Below are 22,526 nucleotides of genomic sequence, written 5' to 3' on the forward strand. Positions count from 1 at the left end.
ATTTTAAGGGGGAACACGTGTGACAGAACACTTTTGGTGTCTGCCACTTCAAGGCTGAGAGCAGGCAGCCAGAAGCTGTGGTATAGCCCTGATGAGGCAGCCATTTTAGATCCAGGCCCTCAGGGCTGAGGAAGCAGTCTGCTGCTGGCAGTGAGCTGCTGGTCACAGAAGACCTTGGAAGTAAGGGAGGAAGGCAGGAGGTTCCTAGGGGACCCAGTGGGGTCCTGAGCACCAGGAAGAAGGCTAGGACCTAGTAAGAGCAAAGCCAAGCCTAGGCATGGGACTAACAGCTTGTATGCCTACAAAGGGGCCAGGCAAGCCCCTCAGTGGATCTGGCAGGATTGAAGCCAGGGGCTCAGGTGAGCCCAGTTGAGCTAGGCCTCGGGCAGCATTGTTGGGGGTGTTAGGCCAACTCGGGTTAGAGTGAGGGCTGTATGGTGGAGCCCGGGAGGGACCCCTTAGGTGTATGGGGGGTCAGCAGTTGCCAAGCTGACTTTCTGATCCCTCGCACTGGTCAATGCAAGAGGGTCAGGGCCTGAAGGCCAAAGGGCAATTAAGCCCAATGTGAGAGCCAGGCCAGGGCCACAGTGAGCTATCAGGCACCCTGACTGACCTAGAGGCAGGGCCAGAGCCTATAAGGGCTCAGTTGCTTCCGCTGCCCCCCACCACCAAATTTCGAGACCTATGAAGACCCCAATGGGCTGGATGACAGCTCTGCAGCTTGGATTTTACCAGTGAACTGCGGGTTCAGTACTGCTGTATTAACGGGGTAAAAGATCACAAAATATATTTGATTTGATTTCCTTCTTTTATATTGAAGAAATTCAAGCCCTGATGCACGCTGATTGTAAGTATTGTGGCTCTAAGAACTGCCGCCACCCCCCACTCTGAGTCCAGCCAAAAACCCCGGCCTCAGGTAGCTGGCACTTTTAGATTACCAGCATTCCCCAATCCCCATTCATGCCAGGTAAGAGAGCTTTTACTGTAGTATGAAATTGTATGCCTGTGTACATGCGTGTGTATACAAACAAGCAGTATAAAAAACATTTGCTAAACAATGGATGCAGTCTCTAAAGAAGAGTGTTTTTCTTCCTCCTTTTTCTTCAACTTTGGTTGTTTTATATGTTAAAATTGGTAAAGAGAGCTTGTATGAAAAGGACAGCTATGTTAATAAAATTCAATCACATACAAAATATGTTCAACATAGAATGTAAACAAGCATGCAAGTGCAACAGAAATCAAAGATATGAGTGCATACTAAAACTTATCAATGGGTTAATTCTATAAATGGTATTTTAAAAATCTAAATAAGTATTAATCTAAATGCTCTGAAATACAGAACCTGTGAGAGAGAGGGAAGTACAGTATAATAGTTTGTTTTTTTCCACGAATTGTAGAAAATCATAGAAGACGGGACAAAGCATGTTAAATAGGAGCAGTGGGTTATCGAGCTGTTCTTTAATTTTTCAGCACGAAGACGAGATATGCATCTTACAAAAGAACAAGAGAGCCGTCTTCCTTCACACTGGTTGAAAAGTAAAGGGGCCCATACCACAATGGCAGATGCACTGTGGCGCCTTCGAGACTTGATGCTACGAGACACCCTGAACATCCGTCAAGCATACAATATAGAAAATGTTTAATCACATAAATTGCTTCTTTGATACCAACATATGAGAAGTTTTGTGGAACAAAAGCTGTTTTAGTTGCAGGGTGGGGAGAGAACAAACAATAATTTTTATTGCATTTTACTGTACATTGCAAGACCATTTTTATATAAGAACATTTTTAATAAGCATATTTCACTTTTTGTTATATTAAGTTGACTTTATCAAATACACAAATTTTTGCATATGTTTCCTTTGTTTGAAAGGCGATTTCGTATTTGGTTTTGTGTAGTCAAGATTTCATCTTTCTTATACTATATTGCTGAAAACCTGATGCCATCAACTTTTTATATAAGAAAGAAAAGCAAAACAAATAAGTATTTACAGATTAGTTCAGAAGTACAATGGAATGTGAAATTAGTCATAGTTTACATCTTAGAAGAATGTATGTACATGTGCTTGTTTGTATTAGCCACTTCCAGCAGAAGTGTCACTTGGATGTGAACATAAGCTTTATTTAAATAAAGGAAAAGGTAAGGGGTGCACTGACACTAGCAAAAATCAGATTGTAGTTCATTACCAATAAAGCTCCACACGTAGCAATGGTGGAAGTGCTAGTGTAGACAGGATACAGGTGTGTTGACTGCTGTGTTATCCAACCCTGTCCAATTATTTGATGGTATAGACAAGGCCATTGTGATCTCGAATCAGTTACAGAATATTTATGCATACTTAACCACAAATGAATGCATTTGAAAGGTGAAATTCTTTATCTGCCAAGACCGGTCATCAGGGTTCTGTGACAACTCCTAAACCAGTGTAGGGAGTTGCATTTCCTGTGCAGTTCTAGACTCTTTAATTGCAAGAGAAATGCAGAGCTTTGAATTTATTCAGATCTTGGAAGGTAAGTAAAAGAGGGGGTAAATTTTCAGCAATGTTGTTTAAAAATATATGTGATGTTAAAATTGATGTGTTCTGTTAATGATTTGGTATTTGTAAGACTTTTTTGTGGTTTTTAAGTGACTTAGTTCACCTTCATCAAAGTACTACAGTACAGATTAAAATAATTTTGACACGCACATTTAGCTTTAAAATAAAATAATGCAGTGTGTGCAAAATCAATACAATCTATACCAGAGTTTATAGTTGGAAAGAATAGGCTACTTGCATTACAAACTTTTTCTTAATTTCTAGGTACACGTAGTGTCTATCCCAGTTTTGAGGGTTGTGATATCTTTCTGTTCAGAATTACCAGTCAGTTTAAACCAACCTACCTACCTTTTTAACTGCAAAGCTGCTTATCTAAGTTAAATCCTTTTATGATACTTCATCTGTTTTCAAAAGATTTTGGATTGTAGCAAATAATAGAAAAATATATGGGAAAGCAATGTTACTTTAAAAAATTGAGTATGGTGATCATTGAATCAAATGATCAAGCCATAAGAGCTAATTTATTGATATTTCCTCATCTAAGGAGTGAGTGAAGTACTTATCATAGACATATTTTAAAAACCCAGAATAGAAATGTCGTCTTTGAGTACAGTGGGCGAAACCTTAAATTTTTGCTTTCAAATTAATAACATTTAGGGATGATATCCTTATTACAGAGATAAAGGAAAGTGCCTTACGCAAGTATAAATTGTGACCAATCTTATGCATTTTGTTAATGTTTTCTAGTAGTCACAACTGGAAAACTAAATCTGTAAACGTTACTGATGTGAAGGAACTATAGGTAAACAGTGTGCAGAGAAACTGTATTTGTAATTTTGAGCCCTACCAGTAATGCGCCCATGGTATATTATCCCTTTTTTAGTTTACCAGCCTTTTTTAATTGCCAACTTTGTTTAATAGTGTAGAAATATTTTGCAAACATTTTGGAATCTATATATACTTAGTATAATTTTAATACACATTCATATGATGATCAGCTTTGCAGTTAACCACAAAGACAGAACATGGAGCTGAAACAGATAAGCAGTAAATTATAGTTTTTGGGTGTTTAGAACCATCATGGATTGTATTAATAAAGTCAAATCTCTTTTTAAGCATCTAACAAAGTTACACCAAAGAGCCTGGAATTAATTTTACTTAAGTTATTTTTTATTTATTTGAATTTTTCTTTTGAGGACTGGATGGTACTCCCTATTGAGCCTATAAAATTCAGGTCTTTAATTTGTCATAAAGGTCAGTGTTGGTCAACTTGTAGCATTGCGTCTTTCTCATCCCATGGGCTTGGAGGGCACAGCCTTCACTGCTTCTCCTGGCCCTGGAGCAAGGGATTGGAACTGTAAACATCCTGGGTCTCCTGTACGGCAGTGCAGAGCACTACCAATAGGCCACTAGGCTGGTCCTAATCAATTATATTAAACTTTGTTTATTTATTTCAAAATCATGTTTCTGTATGCTGGGGGCATTTCAGTGAAGAATGCAGTAAAATTTAGCATTTAATTACTATAATCTAGAATTTCACAGGCAGCAAAAGAAACTTTTCTAACTCTGAATAGTTTAAAAGAATAAGATGTTTCTCTTTGTGGGCATTTGAACCCATCACTTGTTTTTCATTGCCACTCATTGTATTGGCATAAATGAAAATTTAATATTAAAATAAAAGTATGTATGGGAAATGGTTGGCTTCTGTAAGAATGAAAAATAGATTAATATAGGATTTGTATTTTAGTAAACCAGCTGGAGGCCATGGATTATTCATTTCTTTTCCTCATTCCTTCCCTCTCTTCCCTCCAAGAGAAAATTTACTATGGGTGTTTATGTAAAAGAAAAAAAAAAGCTCTGATTTTTTTGGTATCGGTGATCTTTTCAATATATGTATTCGGACCTGGTTAATCCATTCTGGGCTTTTCCTTACATCTGTGTACCCAAAAAGTTTGTGGTAACCAGGCTTTTAACATGTATGTACCATCAACTTGCTTATCTGAGGCTTTTTAGTTTTAATAAAAATAGTTTACGAAGTGATTTGGATTAACCAGGTTTGATTGTCCTATTAAGACTTGTGTTCTCAAAATTTTATTTCAAGTAGCTCTGTCTCTTGAAAATCCAGATTTTTGATCAAAGTGTTGGTATGTGTAGGGATCTATGCGCAGGGGGAATGAGAGGGGTGTGTGCGAAGAATCAGTAGGCAGTATTCCTTAGATTGCCCTGAATGCAGCAGGAAATTCCTAGGCTATAATGCCAGGACAGTGATGTTGGAAAATATTGGTAAACATTGACCCCTAAGGAATATGACCTTGTGAAGGTCAGGGACTGAAAAAATAAATTAGTAAACGGGAAGAAAGCAGTAGCAAACTAGTCATGATTGCAATGACAAAATAAAAATCTGGACTGCAAGCAAAAATTGGCAGTCTCTCTCTCTCGCTCACACACGACTAGAGCAGGACTAATTCTGGACTCTCTTTTATGTATCTGTCAAGTAAGTTAAATTAGAACACTAAAAATGAGGAAAAACAGCTTAACCTAACATTTAGTATTAAATTTCAGATACTAAAGAAAAAATATGGAAAAAAACATTTTTAAAAGAGACACCTAATTCCAGCTTTAGATTTCATTGCTATAAAATTTCAAGGACAATTCAAATTAGATGATCGGAATAATGTATCATATAACAATTAATGTGCAAAAATGAATAACTCCCAAATCAAGAGAGTATAAACTTTACTTCTCAAATTGATGCAACATTCATTGGCTTTTTAAACTGACTGTTCACAGCCCAGTACCACAGAGGGGCCTCTACAATCCATTTTAGCAACAAATTTTCTGATCTGAAACTTGACTCCACATATAAAAACATTTTTTTTTATTCCTAATTTTTATTTGCTTTCAAATCTAATTTAACAGCCTAATGGTATAACGGTCCCAACTCATTGCAGGTAACTTTTAGGAGAGCCCTCTGAGCCAATGATGAGTTTGACTGCCTCATCTACTCTAGCAGTGCTACTAGCACTGCTTGTACCTAAGATTGCCAGACACTTCTGTGATTAAAAACCTTCAGTCTTTTTGCAAAACTTTAGCTGGTTTGGGGCTGAAATTTTCCATGCCAGCTGTCTACCTCAGGATGATTTTTTGGAGAGCTTCAGTAAAAATGAAAGGATTGGTTGGATGGAACAGGGGAGAAAAATCTGTTACAGCACACTCCTTTCTGGAACTTAAAAATCCCTGAATCTGTGTTCCTTCACTGTCATCAAGTATCTAGCAAAGTCTGTCTTACTCCCCACTAGTAGTGCTCCATATAGAGGATTACAACCCATAATTGCAGATAAGTGGTTGGTTAGCTGTATTAACCTGAAGTCAGGCAGGAGGTGGGGTAGGGTATGACTAGTTAGAACACAGATTCTCAGCCGGAGTCCCTTAAGATCCTTTTAAGAATGTAGCAGGATGCAGTTTAATATTAACATTGTTAGATGTGTGAACACGATTCACAAGATAAAGCCAGAGATTTCAAATAAGAATCCACAGTGTTAAAAACATTCTGAACTGTTGTGGTCTTTTTGAGTTCTTTATAGTAGAAAAATTGCTCTGTTATTTTTCTGTAGTCAAAAAACAAGTGAAAACTAAGAGCTGCCATTTTCCAAGGGGTGTCTTGAGTCTAAAAAGATTAAGAACCACTGAGTTAAAGACAAGTTCAGAGAGGCATGAGCTTTTGTCTGATTAAATGGATATCTATGGAAGTTCTTACCTCTGAATCAAATGCCAGCCTGCTCTACTTCAATCTAAAATTGGTATCAGTTATTAAGTTGGCTGAAGTGACAGAGGTCTGTGTTGTGTCTCAGGTTTCTAACCATGCTGATGAACTATGTGGGTGTCAATTACACATTCTGAAATATATCTTTTAAATTTCCTTTTTAAAACATTTGGCAATTGGACAGAACTGCTCTAAAAACATTGAGAGTTTGACAATCACTCAAAAGTTAGGAAACATCAGAATATGGGTGTCTGTGACCTGAATTTGGTCCCCTTATCTAATATGATAGTGTTTACTTGTATGATTGCATACCACTTATTCAATAAGATAGATCTGCCCTAAAGATGCCTCAGGGTTATGTAATAAAAGGAAACTTTTGTCTGCAGGATCCCCCTCCATTGTCATTAGTAGGATGTGTAGCAAAAGAGTGGAGAAATGGATTCTTTCTTCCTTTGCTGTGGAGTTCCTGTATGATGCTAAGCAAACCTTCTTTATCTCCTTGCCCAACTTGAGATACAGTTTGATTTGCAGAAGTGCTCAGCATTCACTGATAAAATTGAAATAAAAAGGAGCTGTACTTTGAAAACAGAGTGCTATAAAAATGTTAAGTATTCTGAGAAGTAGGAATTTAGGCAAATCAAGCTAGGTACCTGAAATTATTGGATCTTTTTTACTTTGATTTTCATGCCTCAGTTTCCTGTTTGTAAAACAGATTAAATCATTTTCTCCAATGGATGTTTTGAATGGAATAAAGAATACGGTACTCAAACTTTAGTAATTAGTGCCATAAAAATTAATTGTATGTTGGGAGCAAGATTTGAATAATATGCAGTAAATAACACTCCAAACAGGGCTCAATAATGAGGATAAAAAAATATTGAACAGCTCTAAGAACCATCTAAGTTGAGTGCTTAAATTTACTTTAACAGAATATTGGGCATAACTTTTAAGTCAGAGTGGTGTCCAGAGAACTTAATTAGCATAGGGAATGATTTCAGAGTAGTAAAGCTTAGCATGTGTTTGAACTCAGTTCCTATACCAAATAATTTAACTGCCAGAATTACAAGTCTATTACTTCTAAAACATGTATTTCTCTCCCAGTTGCTCAATTGTTGTTTATGCTTCTGTTTCTCTAGCAAACCATTTCCCCCCCTGAAAACAGATGTGGCCCTGTTTATGGACTGTTTTCCATTTTATAACAAAGTTCTGCCTTTCATCCATTCAAATAGTAAATACCTAGATGGTAAATTATTTTTGGCACTGCTTGTTTCTTTAATGAATGAAAACTATTTCTTTGGAAGAAGGCCCTTTGGAGTTAGTGAGAGATCTGTTCACACTCATACAGCATATCACGGTTATCCCTGTGTTTGCCCCAGATCTGAAAAGTTGCAGAATCAGAATAGAGGCATTGCTCTTTGCATCAGGGCTTATTGGTAGAAGGAACTGTCCATAGGTACAATGGTACCAGGGATTCCCCAGCACCAACCAAAGCCTCTATTGGGTGGTCAGCTGTGTGGGAGTGACTAATAACATCTTTGTGGGAGAGGTGTTGGTGGATGTTATTATGAAAGTGCTGCCCTGGTCCACCTGGCATTTCTGCTGCCATCACTGCAAACCACACTTTTCCCTACCTCCCACTGCTAGAAAGCACTGGAGAATGGATCCACTTGTCTTGCAGACCATACTGTTTCAGCATCATGAGCTTGTGCTCCAAACAATGCAGAAAAGGCACTACCAGTTCCTTTTCTGGTTGATGGGCAACTTGCCTTTGGGCACTCCATGCAGCAACTGAGGAAAGACAATTAATGGGAAAGAAGCTTGTGCTTGTTGGGTGCCAGTCATGGGTACCTGTGGCTATGTCCAGCTCTCCTGTACCAGCATTTGCTACCCCAAAGATGTTAACTGCAGGTCAGGATAATGTGTCTGGGCTGATGTGGGAGCATCTGCAAGCTGTAGAAGGGCATTTCTGGGCCAGGGAGAGAAGCAACCAGTGAGAGTGAATCGTTGTGGTCAACTGGGACAGTGAGCAGTGGCAGGTGAACTTCTGCACATCATAGGGCACCTTTGTGGAGACTTGCACTGAGCTGGGCCCCTGCCTCCAGTGGCAAACTGCCCAAATGAGGGTTGCCCTTATCTGTTGAGCGGTGTGTCACCATTGTGATTTGGAAGCTTGCTACCCCAAACAACCTCCATTCTGTGGCAAACCATTTTGATATTGGGAAGTCCACAGTGGGACAGGTAGTACTTTAACTGGGAGGTGGGTCTGGTAAACCAATGGGTGATGGCCCTGCAGATCATATACTAGCCAACCCACAGGAAGTCGTGGACAGATTTGCCAACTTGGGGTTCCCCAACTGCATCACAGGTATTGCTTTCACAGACATTTTCCCTAGCACGCTGTGGCCTCAACTTTATCAACCATAAGGGATATTTCTTGGTCATAATGCAGGCAGTTGTGGGCCACCATGGCTGTTTCATGCACATAAATACCGACTGTTTGGGCAAGGTGTATGATGCAAGATATTTAGAAGCTGCATTCTCCCAGAACTGAATCTCTTGGCATGCCTAACATGGAGATGGAGGGAGTGACTGTAACCCTGCTGGTTTCTGTGGAACTTTTGTCTACCCACTCCAGCCATGGCTGATGAAGCTATTTTCAGGCCACCTGGATACCTACAAGGAGCTGCGTAACTACTGGCTCAGCAGTTACTGATGGCTGTGGAGTATGTTTGGACACCTCAAGGATTACTGGAGGTTCCTGAAGACACTCCTGTATCTCACTTTGTGTTCTTCACCTGCATCCTGTGAATCAGTCAGGGCAAGGAGGAGCAACTGCTAATTAAATTGGAGTGACCCCCAACACCTATGGGCACCATGCTCACAGATTGTCAAAAAGAGGCCAATTGATTGGCAGCATGTGATATACTAGCAGGCCACTTTGCCAGACTCTGGGACAAGGCTTAGTCTGGTGACATGTAGAGAAATCCCCTTTAATGCCTGATTTAAACATGGCCAACCTAACTTGTGCTCTCCTGGTCATTCCAATGGCTGGCTAGAGGCTTTGCAGGAAGACAGTGGGCATGAATCCATGTTATGGCTGTGGGATCTGGGTGATTACCAGCTGCTGAGCTAACCTCCCAGGTGTGGGAAAGGGAGGAAAGGAAGAGCCTGAGCTGGTGAGCTACTCTTTCAGAAGCTGCTGTTTTGGTAATTGCCAGCTGCTGTGCCAGCCTCCCAGGTGAGGAGTCAGGGGGAGGGAGTGAGAGCTTGGCCCAGGGGAGGCAAGCCACTCCTACAGAAACTAGTTCCCCTCTCCCTCCTGATCAATTTTTTTTGTTCTCATGAGTGCTTGTGCCAAACAGCTGGTGGTCTGGCCCTGTACATGCATATTTGAACATTAGCAGACAGGTCTTCTATAAGACAGCACAACAGAAAATTGCAAAGGCACCGAAAGCAGACTGAATACATCCAAAAACCAGGCACAGCTGAAAAAAACAGCAACCTCCCCCCCGCCCCACAACACACCCAAAAAAAACCAGGTCTCAAAAACTTCCCAAGATCTGAGCACCCATTTCTTTTGTGAAATGAATGTAAGCACAGTATGAGTCCAGCATAGCCAGCCACCTTTGCTGGATGTCAGTTCTAGCTACAGAGTTGTCATGACTGACTGCTGTGGGGTGCTGAGTTCTGCCTCTGTCACAGGGGAGCCCTGTGGGAATATGAAGTCAGGTGGCAGCATGTGTCCCCACGAGCTCATGCCAGTCTGGCTGGACCATTACACTGGGGAATAATTCAGAGTGCTAAGGATGCTGTTTGTCTGCAGGGTCAGTAGAAATGGGAGGTGATCCATGGTTTCACATTCAACCATCATAGACTCTATCCATGCCTCTGTTGCCCAATTAGAGGCCTGAGCCTCTGCTTGCTGCCTGGCATGCCATGTAATAGAGTGCTAGGACTGCCTGATCCTGTGCTTGACCATCACCATGTGTTGAAGGTGGTATAGCCACTCTTCCCCTCCCCTTCCTTGTGGACTGTTATCTGGTACTGAGGAGTTATGACTGCCATTTATAAATGTCTAGCCTGACAGGGAAGCATAGCAAAAAGGAGTTCATTGTTTTCTCACAGCTGTCCTAATAGCATGAAGAACTTACCAACCAAAGTTGCAGCTTGCAAGGCCATCCAGCCATCATGCAGGCTCATTTGACCCACAATCAACTTGTAAGTTCGCTCAACTCTCTGCTTTTCTTGCACTCAGTAAAATGGATGGAGGGGAAGGGTGAGATGGCCAGAACCAAAAGGGTTAATGAGCAACTTATAGCAAAAATGCTTTTTGAGTATCTGGTAAGGCACATTATGAAACTGCTTTTTGCAGACGGTTCCAGCCTGTCTGGAGTATAACCCGTAAAGAATATGTATAACTGTTTGTACTGGTCATAAGACAAACACGTTTTTAAAAAGCAGAGCTAAAGAATAACTGCAGACTTAGCTGATTTAACAAAGTCTTAGCTGATTTACTGCTTAAAGTCAGTAAAATTATTAGTGGGTTAAACTTTGGGTGGGAATATGCTAATCTCAGACCCCAAAGTGATGTGGTGTGATTTGCTTGTTGGGTAAACCCAAGCTTGGGCAGTAAGCTATTATAATGATTTCTAACACCTTTTAACCCCATAGGGTAACAGCTATAGAGTAAGATTGTGAGTGGCTCTAAAGCCAACAGATTAGCATAAACAGGATATAAAAGAACACGCACATTATGTGACCAGCAGAAAGGACGGAACAGAATGGTCATTGCTGTCCCATGCCCCCGGATCTCTTACTCCCAGTATGAGCAAGGACCAGATCCTGACTGAGGGACCATCCCCAGTATTTCCCTCCAACAGCATAGATCGGAGACGCCTGACTTTGCTGAATCAACTTGACATGTACCTGACACTGAGGGACTATCGATAAGTTGCTAACCAAGTGGGAACTCTTTGTTAATTTGTCTGTCTGTTTTTATTACACTGCCAATTTTTAACTTTTATTGTTATGTTGTCTGTTCATTAGCATAACCTTTTCTTAACTACTATATGTGCAAATTATATCTTTTGTCATTATAAATTAAATTCATTTTTACTGTCATAAGTAAAACTTGTCATTGCTTCACTCCCGACAACACCTCCTCGATCCCAAACCAAACAGCCCATTGGCTGATACAGTTGCAGTGCTCAGTCAGCCTGCAACTAAATTGATAAATTCAGTGCCCAACTGGCCTGTGACAGAAGGGGAGGGCTAGGCAAACACGGCCATACATTGAGGGGTTACAGTAAGGGTCTGAAGTTCCATGGGTCCCTGGAGACTGGACTACTCCTTTGAGGTAAATGGAATATGGTGTTGGCATGTAATCTGCTCTTATGGGCTGTCATAAATATTGGTCAGTGTTGGGACCCCTAACAGCCCATGTCAATAACCACAGGATGCCTCCGCTCTGGTCAATATGACCCCAATCTAGTTGATCCCACTGCAAAGGCAGGCACTGTTGATTGCCATGCAAGGCAGCCCAATGGTCTTTGCTGTACTGTTACTGCAAGAAATGGTGGTCCTAGATGGCATTGACTTGTGGAAGGAGAGAGCATGTTACAAAGGCTCTGAAGATCATAGGGCCCTGCCATGGAATGTCAGGGAGTGTCTGATGGTGTACCTGGTCACTATCACTACCTATATCGCTGCTACTAGAAGGCAGTCAAGATGGCTGTAGATTTATCTCTAGCTTAATGAGCAGCCGTTCACTGGTACAAATATCTGAAAGGCTGGCTCTGCACTGATCAAAATGCACAGGTTGAAAATACAATGGATGGAGTTCCCCCTTTGTCCTCTTCCCCCACCCTTCTATGTGGATGCTGGCACCCCAAAAATCTGGATACAGACACTGCAGCTCTGAAAGAGTCCATGACAGTACAGCTATGGTGGATGTAATGACTGGGGTAACTTTGAATGAATTCTGGGGTGAGGAATTCTGTCCTTTCTCCCACTTCTTGGGAGCTGCTGCCAGGAGACACAGGTTACCAACTAGTAGGACTGGGGCCAGCTGGAGCTTTGGGAAGCACCCCCAAACGTACAAATTGTCCTTGCTGCACTTTCAGGACCATGGGCACTTTAAGTGACTTGGTGGAGAGGGGGAATTGGGCAACTGGTGAGGGTTGCACTGAGCAAGCAGCTGCACTGACAATCTAAAAGTCACTTCCTTTCTTATCTCCTTGCTCACATGCTTGCCTTGCATTGTTTGACAATAAAGTAACATTATCTTTTCCTAATGGCTTGTTTGCATGGGAGTGAAAGCTATTGCATCAGGTCCCTGATGGTACCTTGCACTTGGAGTGGCTTTAGGAAGATGGATGGATGAAGGCAGGTGGATGGACAGATGGACCTGTGCTTGACAAGAAAGAGATGTCTGGATCCAAGGATGCCCCTCATGGATTGATGTCTCAGTGGATGAATTTCATTGTTTGGGAAGGTGCAGGCTCCAATGCTAACCTCAAGAGGGCGGTAAGCAAAGAATGGCAAGTCGCCATGCAGGGCAATGTCCTGTCACCTTTGGGCAAGAGACAATGGCTGCACTGGGTTTAAGAGAGCTGGGATTAGGGCAGAAGTGGTGCATTTTCAAATACCTGGAGGATTGACTGGGTCACTTGTCTCAGAACATTGTTCTGTGACAACCATTATGAGGGTGGTTAAAACAATGGAACAGATTTCCTACAGAGGTCCTGGAATTTTTCATCTTGGAAGTTTAAAAGCAGGTTTAACAAATACTCACCTGAAATGAATGAAATATGGATGACTAGGGGTGGCACTAGATCAGTGGTCTTGCCTTAAGAACCAGGGGGAAACTGGTTCTCCTCCCAAACGGAGCACAAACAGCAGGGTTGATATTGACTTAAAGTATTCAGTTTTCTCCAAATGATAACCTATTTATTTTCTCCAAATGAGAGTACACTTAATCATTTAATAAATCAGTTTTATTGAGCATTATTAAGTATTAACTACAAGCACGCATATAGATATAATTTAGCAGGCAAGTAATTGTCTATTGCCAGTCCTAGTAACACACATCTTGAGATCTGGCCGGGCATTTCAGAGCAGGCTAGTTCCTTGAAGGAAGATCAGATGTTTTCAGTTTTCAAGCATCATTAGGGTGAAGGGAAGAGGATGAGTCTTCCTTTTGTTCAGGTAATAATATTTATAGTCCTTTAGTCACATAGCTACCAATTAAGCAAGTCTCTGTTTTTCATCAATCCACTGAGTTATGTTTTTACTTTGTCCGTTTTTTTCCCCTTTCTTGGTACCAGGAGTTTTCTGCTCCAGATATGGATGGAATGCACCATAACAAGCCTTTTTATCAGACTTTTTTTGCAGAAAAACAAGTTACACCAGAACTCTCTCTGGAGAAAAACAGGTTACACAATTGTGTAACCTGTGCGCATATGCTAGCTCCGTGACTTATGTCAAGGCTAGTGATGACTGTAAAACTCAAGCTAAGCTGGGCCTCCTTACAAAAGTTAAAACACAAAATGTAGCCTGTTTATAAAGTCCTTGTGCAACTTTAAACTTTAATACAAATGATACATGATAGAAGCAAACTGTAAATGATAATTGAAAATATACTTAATTCAGTTTTAACACAAGACAGCTCAAATTTCTAGACTTTAACATAACCAACATCTTTCCTGATATATAGTTCAATCACACTTTCCAACTCATAGAAAAAATTTTCCAGTTGTTGCTGAGTGATTTAATGAATTGTATTTGTGATCCTTACCCTATGCGTAGCTTATACTATGCTAAAAAACTTAGTGAATTATTCTTTCAATCGCCATTGACAGTTTGCTTCTATTATATGTACATCCAAAGTTATTAAAGTTGCACAAGGACTTTATAAATGCCCTATACTGATGACAATTGCATATAGTGCAAGAGGATGTGAGTTCATGGCTAGGCTGTCTGAGAAGAAAAAATGAGGTATCACTTCCAGCTTATTTTACTATATTCATGATGTTTTTAAGCAGGCTCCTGGTTGTCTGGTATGCAGCTGTGTAAAATGTCTATCCTTGATTAATTAGTCTGGTAAATATTTATTTTACAATTAACTCATGTTTATGTGGAGGAACAGTCGTTCTCCATACGTGATAGATGTTTCCTCCTGATTTACTTTTGTTTTGCCTTAGTGGTTCCTTTAATCTTCTAAGAACGACTCCTTAAAAACCTTGTTTTTCCTGGTTATTAACCAATTTCTTGATATGTTCCAAACTTAGTAGAAATGGATAACTTATTATCACTGAGGAAGGTAATTCATTCAAATTGGGACTTTCTGATAACCAAGGATCCTGTTTTTTTCTGTCACAGGGCACTAAGGTGTGCCTGCTCCTTTAAGGGAAGAAACTGCCCAGAGAGAGGGCCCTAGGGGCCAGACAGAACCCCCACAGGTGCAGGTTGCCATGGCAGCAGGCTAATGAGGGCATTAGCCTGCACCTGCACCTGGTCAGCTGTCGAGAAGAAGGCGGGGCCCTGGGCACATAAGTCCCAGGTCTTGGACTGGAGGCAGTTAGTCCTCTGGCAGCGGCCAGGGGGGAAGGAGTTCGTGAAGAAAAGCTCTGCAGAGATGCTGGGTTGCCTGTTCTGCTGCTGGTAAGACTAATGGGCTCTGGGAGCTCCTAAAGTACCTGGGGATAGGAGGCACACATTGCTGAGGGAGAAACTGGCCCTCTTAAAAGTACAGAGTGTGGCCTCTAGTGTTATTGTTACTGGTAGTGCTAGGTTGTAGCCCAGGGGCTCATGTTTATGTTGTTGTTTAATCTGGTGAACTGGGCTGAGGCTATTGGGGAGGAGGAGACCTCATTGGGGCACACTACCATGTAGAGCCCCAGTGCTAGGGGGATCAGTGACGGGGCTGTGGAAAGCCCCAGCACTAGGGAGCACAGCAACAGGGGGCCAGGGGCCCAGTGATAACAGAAAGCTGAATTAGGGCAAGACCTCACTACGGGGGCATGGTAAAGGGGTGGTTTTGGAGCCAGGCATCTAGCCCATAAGGTTTGGGGTGTCCTGCGAGGTACCTATTTAGAGTGGGACCCAGCAAAGTGTCTAAGAGCCGACAGGGTTTAGTGGGGTCCATCAAGACCATGACTGCGCAGCAATTTGAGGGCAGCTTCCCTATCTGTTACCTAAATGAACAAGAAGTGGCAGACAAGACTAGAAGGTGCCTTCAGGGTGAAGCTGGCGTGGTAATAGAGCCCTACGGGGATCACAGCCATCCCTGGGGACCCCGCACTGTGACACTCTGACTAAAAAAAAAAATCCCAATGTAACTATTAAAATGAAATGGTGACATTTCATTTTAATCATGGAAAAATGTGGATTTTGGGTTACTTTTTAAATCTGAAAATTAGGGATTCTTTTTAATCAGAGAAAATCAGGATTCACAGTTTCTAGGGTCGGAAGGGACCTGAACAAATCATCAAGTCCGACCCCCTGCCCTGGGCAGGAATGAGTGCTGGGATCATAATACCCTAGCCAGATATCTATCCAACCTCCTCTTCCAAGGTAGGGAAGAGCACCACCTCCCTTGGGAGCCCTTTCCAGAGCCTGGCAGCCCTAACTATACAGTAATGCCTCCTGATATCAAGCTTGAACTTACTCTCAATCAGTTTGTGGCCGTTATTCCTTGTTATCCCAGGTGGTACCCGGGAAAACAGAGCCTCACCTGTTTTCCACTCGTTCCCCCTGTGAGTTTATAGATGGCCACCAGATCCCCTCTCAGCCTTCTCTTGTGGAGGCTGAATAGATTCAGGCCCTTTAGTCTATCCTCATAGGGCCTGCCCTGCTGCCCCCTGACCATGCGAGTGGCCCTCCTCTGGACCCTCTCGATGCTAGCCACATCCCTCTTGAAGTGCGGTGCCCAGAACTAGACACAGTACTCCAACTGCAGCCTGACCAGCGCCACATAGAGGGGAAGGATCACCTCACTGGACCTGCTTGTGATGCATCTGTAGATGCACAACAAGGTGTGGCTAGCCTTACTGACTGCTTCCTCACGTTGGCGGCTCACATCCATCCTGGAGTCAACAACAACTCCAAGATCCCTTTCAGCCACTGTGTTAATGAGAAGGGTGTTCCCCAGCCTATAGGTGTGTTGCAGGTTCCTTTTCCCTAGATGCAGCACCTTGCACTTGTCTGCATTAAATTCCAGTCTGTTCTCATCTGCCCACCTCTGTAGCCTGTCTAGATCTAGTTGGATTCTATCCCTCCCCTTCAGTGTGCCCGCTTGTCCCCACATCCTTGTGTCAGCAAATTTGGACAGCGTGATTTCCATGCTCACCTCCAAGTTGCTGATAAAGATGTTGAATAGCACAGGACTGAACCCTGGGGAACTCCACTGCCCGCATCCCTCTAGGTCAAAAATGACCTGGCCGCCACCACTCTTTGGGTGCAACCATCCAATTTGCCACACGTTTGACCGTGTAGGCATCAATGCTGCAGTCACTTAGTTTTTTTATGAGCATGGGGTGTCAAAGGCCTTCTTGAAGTCCAGGTAGATGACATTCACCTCAACACCCACATCCAAGGACTTTGTGACCTGGCCGTAAAAGGAAACAAGGTTAGTTAGGCAGGATCTGCCCACAATGAACCTGTGTTGGTTGGCCCTGAGCATTACCTCCCATGCTAGGCCCTAACAGATGTGCTCCTTGATAACTTTTTCAAAGGTCTTCCCAAGGATTGAGGTCAGACTAACTGGCCTATAGTTACCCAGGTCCTCCTTTCTCCCCTTCTTGTAAATGGGGACCACACTGGCCCTTTTCCAGTCCTCTGGGACCTGGCCAGAGCACCACAAGTGCTCATATAGCCGTGCCAGGTGCCCTGCTATGACCTCCACCAATTCCCTCAGCACCCTCAGAAGAAAAGCATCTGGACCTGCTCACTGAAACATGTCCAGCCGCTCCAAAATTCCCTAGCTAGATCACCCCTGACTGTAGGCATAGCGTCGTGTCCCCTGAGCCTGTCTGTAATCCTAGTGGAAGAGTTGTCCCGGTCCCTGCTCAGAAATATGGAGGCAAAGAACTCGTTGAAGAGATCAGCTTTTTCCTTTGCTGCAATCACCAGATTACCAAGCCTGTCCTGTAGGGGCCCCACATTACCTGGTGCTGCCTTCTTACTCCCTACGTATTTGAAAAAGGACTTTTTGTTATCCTTAATTTTGGTTGCCAGCCCTAGTTCTGATTATAACCAATAATGAGAAGTTTAACAGGATTTTCCTGTCAATTACTGCTTCAGACTCTCTCTTGATTTACGAAACTACAAGAATGCTTTAAAGATGCTGAGCTAAAGGATATAAAAAGAACGAGACGGGTAACAGAGCGCACTTCAGGGGTGAGAAATCTCTGTGACGTGAACTGCTACTGTACCTAGCTTTTTTCTTGGTGAGAGGATCCACACCTGGAGAAGCTGACAAGACGGACAGACCTCCTCTTTGCTTATTGTAGCAGGGCACTGAGATGCCTGCTACTTGTTGGAGCAGCAAGTAAGGAGCCCAGCTGCGGGTTGCCAGGGTAACCGGTGGGAGTCAGCTGACCAGAAGGGGCAGGGCCTGGCTCCTATATAATTCCCAGGCTGAGGCCAGGTGGGCAGTTCCCTGCCAGCAGCCATAGGGGTAGGAGCTCTGCCAGAGTGAGGAAAAGGAAGAGGCCAGAATGCGCGGGCAGTTGTTATGGGTGAGAGATGGGGAAACCCTGTGACAAGCTTGAATGTGATTGTGGCCAGATGGCTTAGATTTATGTTATAGCCTAGGGGCTTGAGTTATGTGTTGGCAGTTTATGAACCGGTGGTTTGGGTGAGGCTATTAGGGGTTGGAGGAGGCGTCCTAGGGGACCCATGGTTGCGTGGGGCCCTGGCGCCAGAGAGGGCAGAGCATTTGAGGTGCACTGACCCCGGCACCAGAGAGAGCACAGCATTTTGGGGTGCACAGACCTCAGCCCTACAGCAAAGGGCCAGACACAGCTATGGCCACCTGAGCCTATCTGTGGGGGTTCGAGACCCCAAGGAGGAGAGCTGGGGCCAGGCATGGCTACAGCCACCTGAGCCCATCTGAGTGTGAGAAGCCCCAGAGCAAAGGGGGGCAGTGATTGATGAGCACCTGTGGGGCACGGTTGCGAGACAAGGGCTGCAGAAAGCCTGAGTGCCTGTGGGGGCGCAGAGGCCGAGAGCGAGACAGACCAAACAATGTCTGGTACATCTGCAAGGCTTGGGGCATGGTACAGGGATGGTTGGAGCCATGCATAGCCCATAAGGCTGGTGTGCCTGGAACCCCATTAGCAGAACAAGACTCGGGGTAGCAGGGAGAACCGTGACCAAGAGGACGAAAGGCAGCCTCTCTTTAATATTTATAAGAACAAGATGTGGCAGGCGAGATGTGAGGGTGCTTGGAAGCAAACTTGGCACGGTAAGGGGGCGCTAGGGGAGATCATGGCCACCCCTAGGACCCTGCTCTGTGACACTTATGTCAGTCAGAAATTATCACTGTACAGCTAAATACTGGACTTTGCTCTGGGCTCATTTAACCATGAATACTTGTAGTAAATAAAGCCATTCTGTCATGAATACCATGTGCCTCCAGAGGCTGGAGGGGCATGGCAAGCTCCTGCAGGCAGCATTGGTGCTGTCAGTGCTGGGAGCATGGTGGCAGCAAGCGAGGAGTTCCCACAGGTAACTGCAGCACTGGCAGTGGCGGGGGAGGTGCTAAGTGCCCACCAGTGGTTGGCAACCACCCAGAGACACTGTCGGCAGCATCAGTGATGGCCAGCGGTGATCGCGGACTGCCCACAGGTGCCGCTGGCAGTTGGGGGTGCATGGCAAGCAGTTACCTCCCGTAGGTGCCGCCAACACTATCAGTGGTGCCTTTTTGCAGGGGGTGCACCACCATGCTCAGGGAGTGCACATGCACCTCTTACACATCCCCTCAGATTTGTGCCCACAGTGGGCATGGGGCTGCAACCTGGCTGGACTAGCATGGGCAGGAGCTGCCTCCACAGCCCAGTCAGCATGGGAGGGCAGATCAGGGTGGCAAAACTTGTTGCTGCTGCTGCCAGGACCACCACAGCAGCCATATCACCAGCAGCGCAAGAAGTAATGGGTGGGGGGGGGCACTGCACTCGCCTCCTTCCGCCACCAGCCACTTGCACAGCAGGCTGCGGCTTTACCCTTCTGCCATAGCCTGGCTGCTGCTGCCGCTCACCTCAGGCTGCATGCCAACCCATCTCCCCCTGGGGTACAGCTGCAGCCTGAGGGGAGCAGTGGTGGCGGTGATGGCCAGGTCATGGTGGTGGGGAACAGCTGTGGCCTGGTGTGCAAGTGGCTGGCAGCAGGAGGAGGTGAGGGCAGAGTTGTGCCCCTTTCCGTTACTCCTCACCAGGGATCCAGGTTTTCCATTTCCCATGGGGAAAAAAAACAGCTTTTCCTTTTCAACTGAGGGGGAAAAAAATGCAGATTTTTCATTTTAATGGAGAAACACATGGATTTTCCACTTCTGTAAAGAGCTGTCTGCGGGGTAGCAGTGTTCCAGCCTGCACAGGGCTGGGGGGAGTAGGAGAAGGGCAATCAGGCAGGGGGCACCATGTGCATGTGCACGCTCATACATGCACCTGGCTGCCAGGAGATGGAGAGCAGCTCCCACGGGTAAGTCTGACAGGGTGATGGGGGATTGAGGCTCCCATAGGTAGGGAGGGATATAGGCACGGCTGGGGCTGATTCCCAGATGGGGTGGTGCATGGAACTTGGGGCCTGAGGCCAGAATGTGCTGCCACAGGGCTCTGTCGGGGAGCGGGATGAAGTGCAGGCAGGAGGGGGTGGGGCTGGTTCCCCACTGCTGTGTGCACTCCTGGAGGGAGCAGGGGGAGCATATACCCCCAGATTTGTGCGTGGGATGGGGGCAGGCGTAGGCTGCCCACTTGCGGGCTCAGGCTCCCTGCCCTCCTCCGGGACCTCCACAGCCCAATGGGCGGAACCTATCACTGCAGGGAAGCTCCTTGCCTTTGCAAGCCCCACACTGCCTTAGCAAAGCACTCCCTGCCCCACTGCTACCTGGTGGGCAGAAAGTGCCTCAACATGGCAGCACAGAGCTCCCAGAAGTGGCAATGAGTTTCCTTGCTTAGCCCTGCTCTACCTTAGATTTCATAGATTTTAGGGCTGGAAGAGACCTTGCAAGATCATTGGGTCCAGCCCCCCCGGATCATCGGATACAGCCCAAAGGGCAGGCAGTCAGCAGGGGTCAAATGATCCCAGCAAGATAGGCATCCTGTTAAAGGAATCCAGAGTAGGTTCTTGCATCACCTCTGTGGGAAGTCTGTTCCAGGCCCTGGGGACTTGGACGGTAAATAAGTTTTCCTTATGTCCAGCCTAAATTTTGTGACTGTTGGACCTAGTCTTCCCACGGGGTGCCCTGGTGAACAGACATTCTCCCAGTTCCCAGTGCAAACCCCTTATATACTTATAGGCTGCCACCAAATCACCCCTGAGCCTATGCTTTTTCAGGCTGAAGAGTCCCATGTCTTTCAGCCTCTCCTCAGAAGGCCTGTTCTCTTGTCCTTTAATCATTCACATGGCTGTCCTCTGGACTCTCTCAAGTTTCTCCACATCGTTTCTGAATTGTGAAGCCCAGAACTGGACATAGTATTCCAGCTGTGGTCTCACCAAGGCCGAGTAAAGTAAGAGGATGACTTCCCGGGTCTTGAGAAGCATCGGAAGATGCAGGCCAGAGTTCTGTTTGCTTTGCTGGTTGCGGCATTGAATTGGTGGCTCATGTTCATTTTGTGGTCAACCATGACCCCCAAGTCTCTTTCAGATGTGGTGCTAGCTAGCATAGCACTGCTGAGTCTAGACGTGTGGTGTGGGTTCATTCTCCCAAGGTGGAGCACCTTGCATTTCTTGGCATTGAATGCCAACAGTTTTTAATCCACCCACCTTGTAAGCCTGTTGAGGTCAGTTTGGATTGCCAGCCTATCCTCTTGGATGACCGCACTTCCCCATAGTTTGGTGTCGTCAGCAAACTTAGCCAGTCCACTCATAAGACCCAAGTCCAGATTGTTTAGAAACGCACTGAAGACTACAGGTCCAAGAACGGAGCCCTGGGGGATGCCACTGGGTACAGTGCACCAAGCTGATTCTGTTCCATCAATTATCACTTTTGGTCTGTCCACAGAGCCAGTTCCCCAGCCATTGGACTGTGAAATTGTCTAGGCCTCGGTTCCGCAATTTTTCCATGAGGTCATCATGGAGAACAAGGTTAAAGCCTTTCTTGAAATCTAAAAATATGATATCCACCTCTTCCTTTGTCCAGGTGATGCATCACCTGGTCATAGAAGGAAATCAGGTTGGTCAGACAAGATCTACCTGCCACAAAACAGTGTTGACTATCTCTCAGAATATTACCTTCTGTTACGACGTCGGTAATGGTTTCTTTGATTTCCCCTCCCCACCCCCAGAAGGATTGAGGTCAAGCTAATTGGCCTGTAGTTCCCTGAATCTTCCCTTCTCCCTCTCTTGAAGATAAGCACCACATTGGCCCTCTTCCAATCATCAGGCACCTTGCCCAAGAGCCATGAGTTCTCAAATATCCTCACTTAGGCCGTGTTATACCTTGTTGCTCCACGTTTCACCCGCTGGGCCACAGAAGTCCTGGAGGAAGGGCAGCAAGACAGGGAGCCTGAGCCTGCAGCAGGCAGCCCACACCTGCCCCCACCCCAATGGGCTCCAATATGGCCATTCCACCTATGGGGGAGGGGGCTCCTTTAGAAGGGCTGTGGGTGGGGAGTGAGGAGCACCAGCAGGGCATGGAGGGCTGTGGCTGATGAAGATGAAGTCACCGATGAAGATGTTGAACAGTGCGGGCCCGAGAACCGAGCCCTGCGGAACCCCACTGCCCACATCCCTCCAGGTCGAAAATGACCCGTCCACCACCACTCTCTGGGCGCGGCCCTCCAGCCAGTTGGCGACCCATTTGACTGTGGGTGTGGACACCACAGTCCCCCAGTTTCTTAATGAGAACGGGGTGAGAGACAGTGTCGAAGGCCTTCTGAAAGTCCAGGAAGACTATGTCCACTGCTACCCCTGCATCTAAGGATTTGGTGACCTGGTCGTAGAAGGCCACCAGGTTGGTCTGACAGGACCTGCTGCTAATGAACCCATGTTGGTTGCCCCTAAGCATA

At 45.0% G+C, this 22,526-nt stretch overlaps 1 protein-coding gene across 8 annotated transcripts in view; it reads left to right on the plus strand.

The window, feature by feature from the left end:
• The window catches only part of PBRM1 (polybromo 1), a 147,576-nt gene extending 142,999 nt beyond the window's left edge, over positions 1-4,577 (plus strand). For all 8 annotated transcript variants that reach the window (XM_019505222.1, XM_019505221.1, XM_019505224.1 and 5 more), the window contains one exon: positions 1,471-4,577. In XM_019505222.1, coding sequence (XP_019360767.1) covers positions 1,471-1,643 — 173 coding nt within the window. In that variant the 3' untranslated portion in view covers positions 1,644-4,577. The remainder of the gene's footprint in view (positions 1-1,470) is intronic.
• The last annotated feature ends 17,949 nt before the right edge of the window (positions 4,578-22,526 follow it).

This window comes from Gavialis gangeticus, unplaced genomic scaffold, assembly GCF_001723915.1.
Source record: "Gavialis gangeticus isolate Ggan-Ray unplaced genomic scaffold, GavGan_comp1, whole genome shotgun sequence".
NCBI lineage: Eukaryota > Metazoa > Chordata > Crocodylia > Gavialidae > Gavialis > Gavialis gangeticus.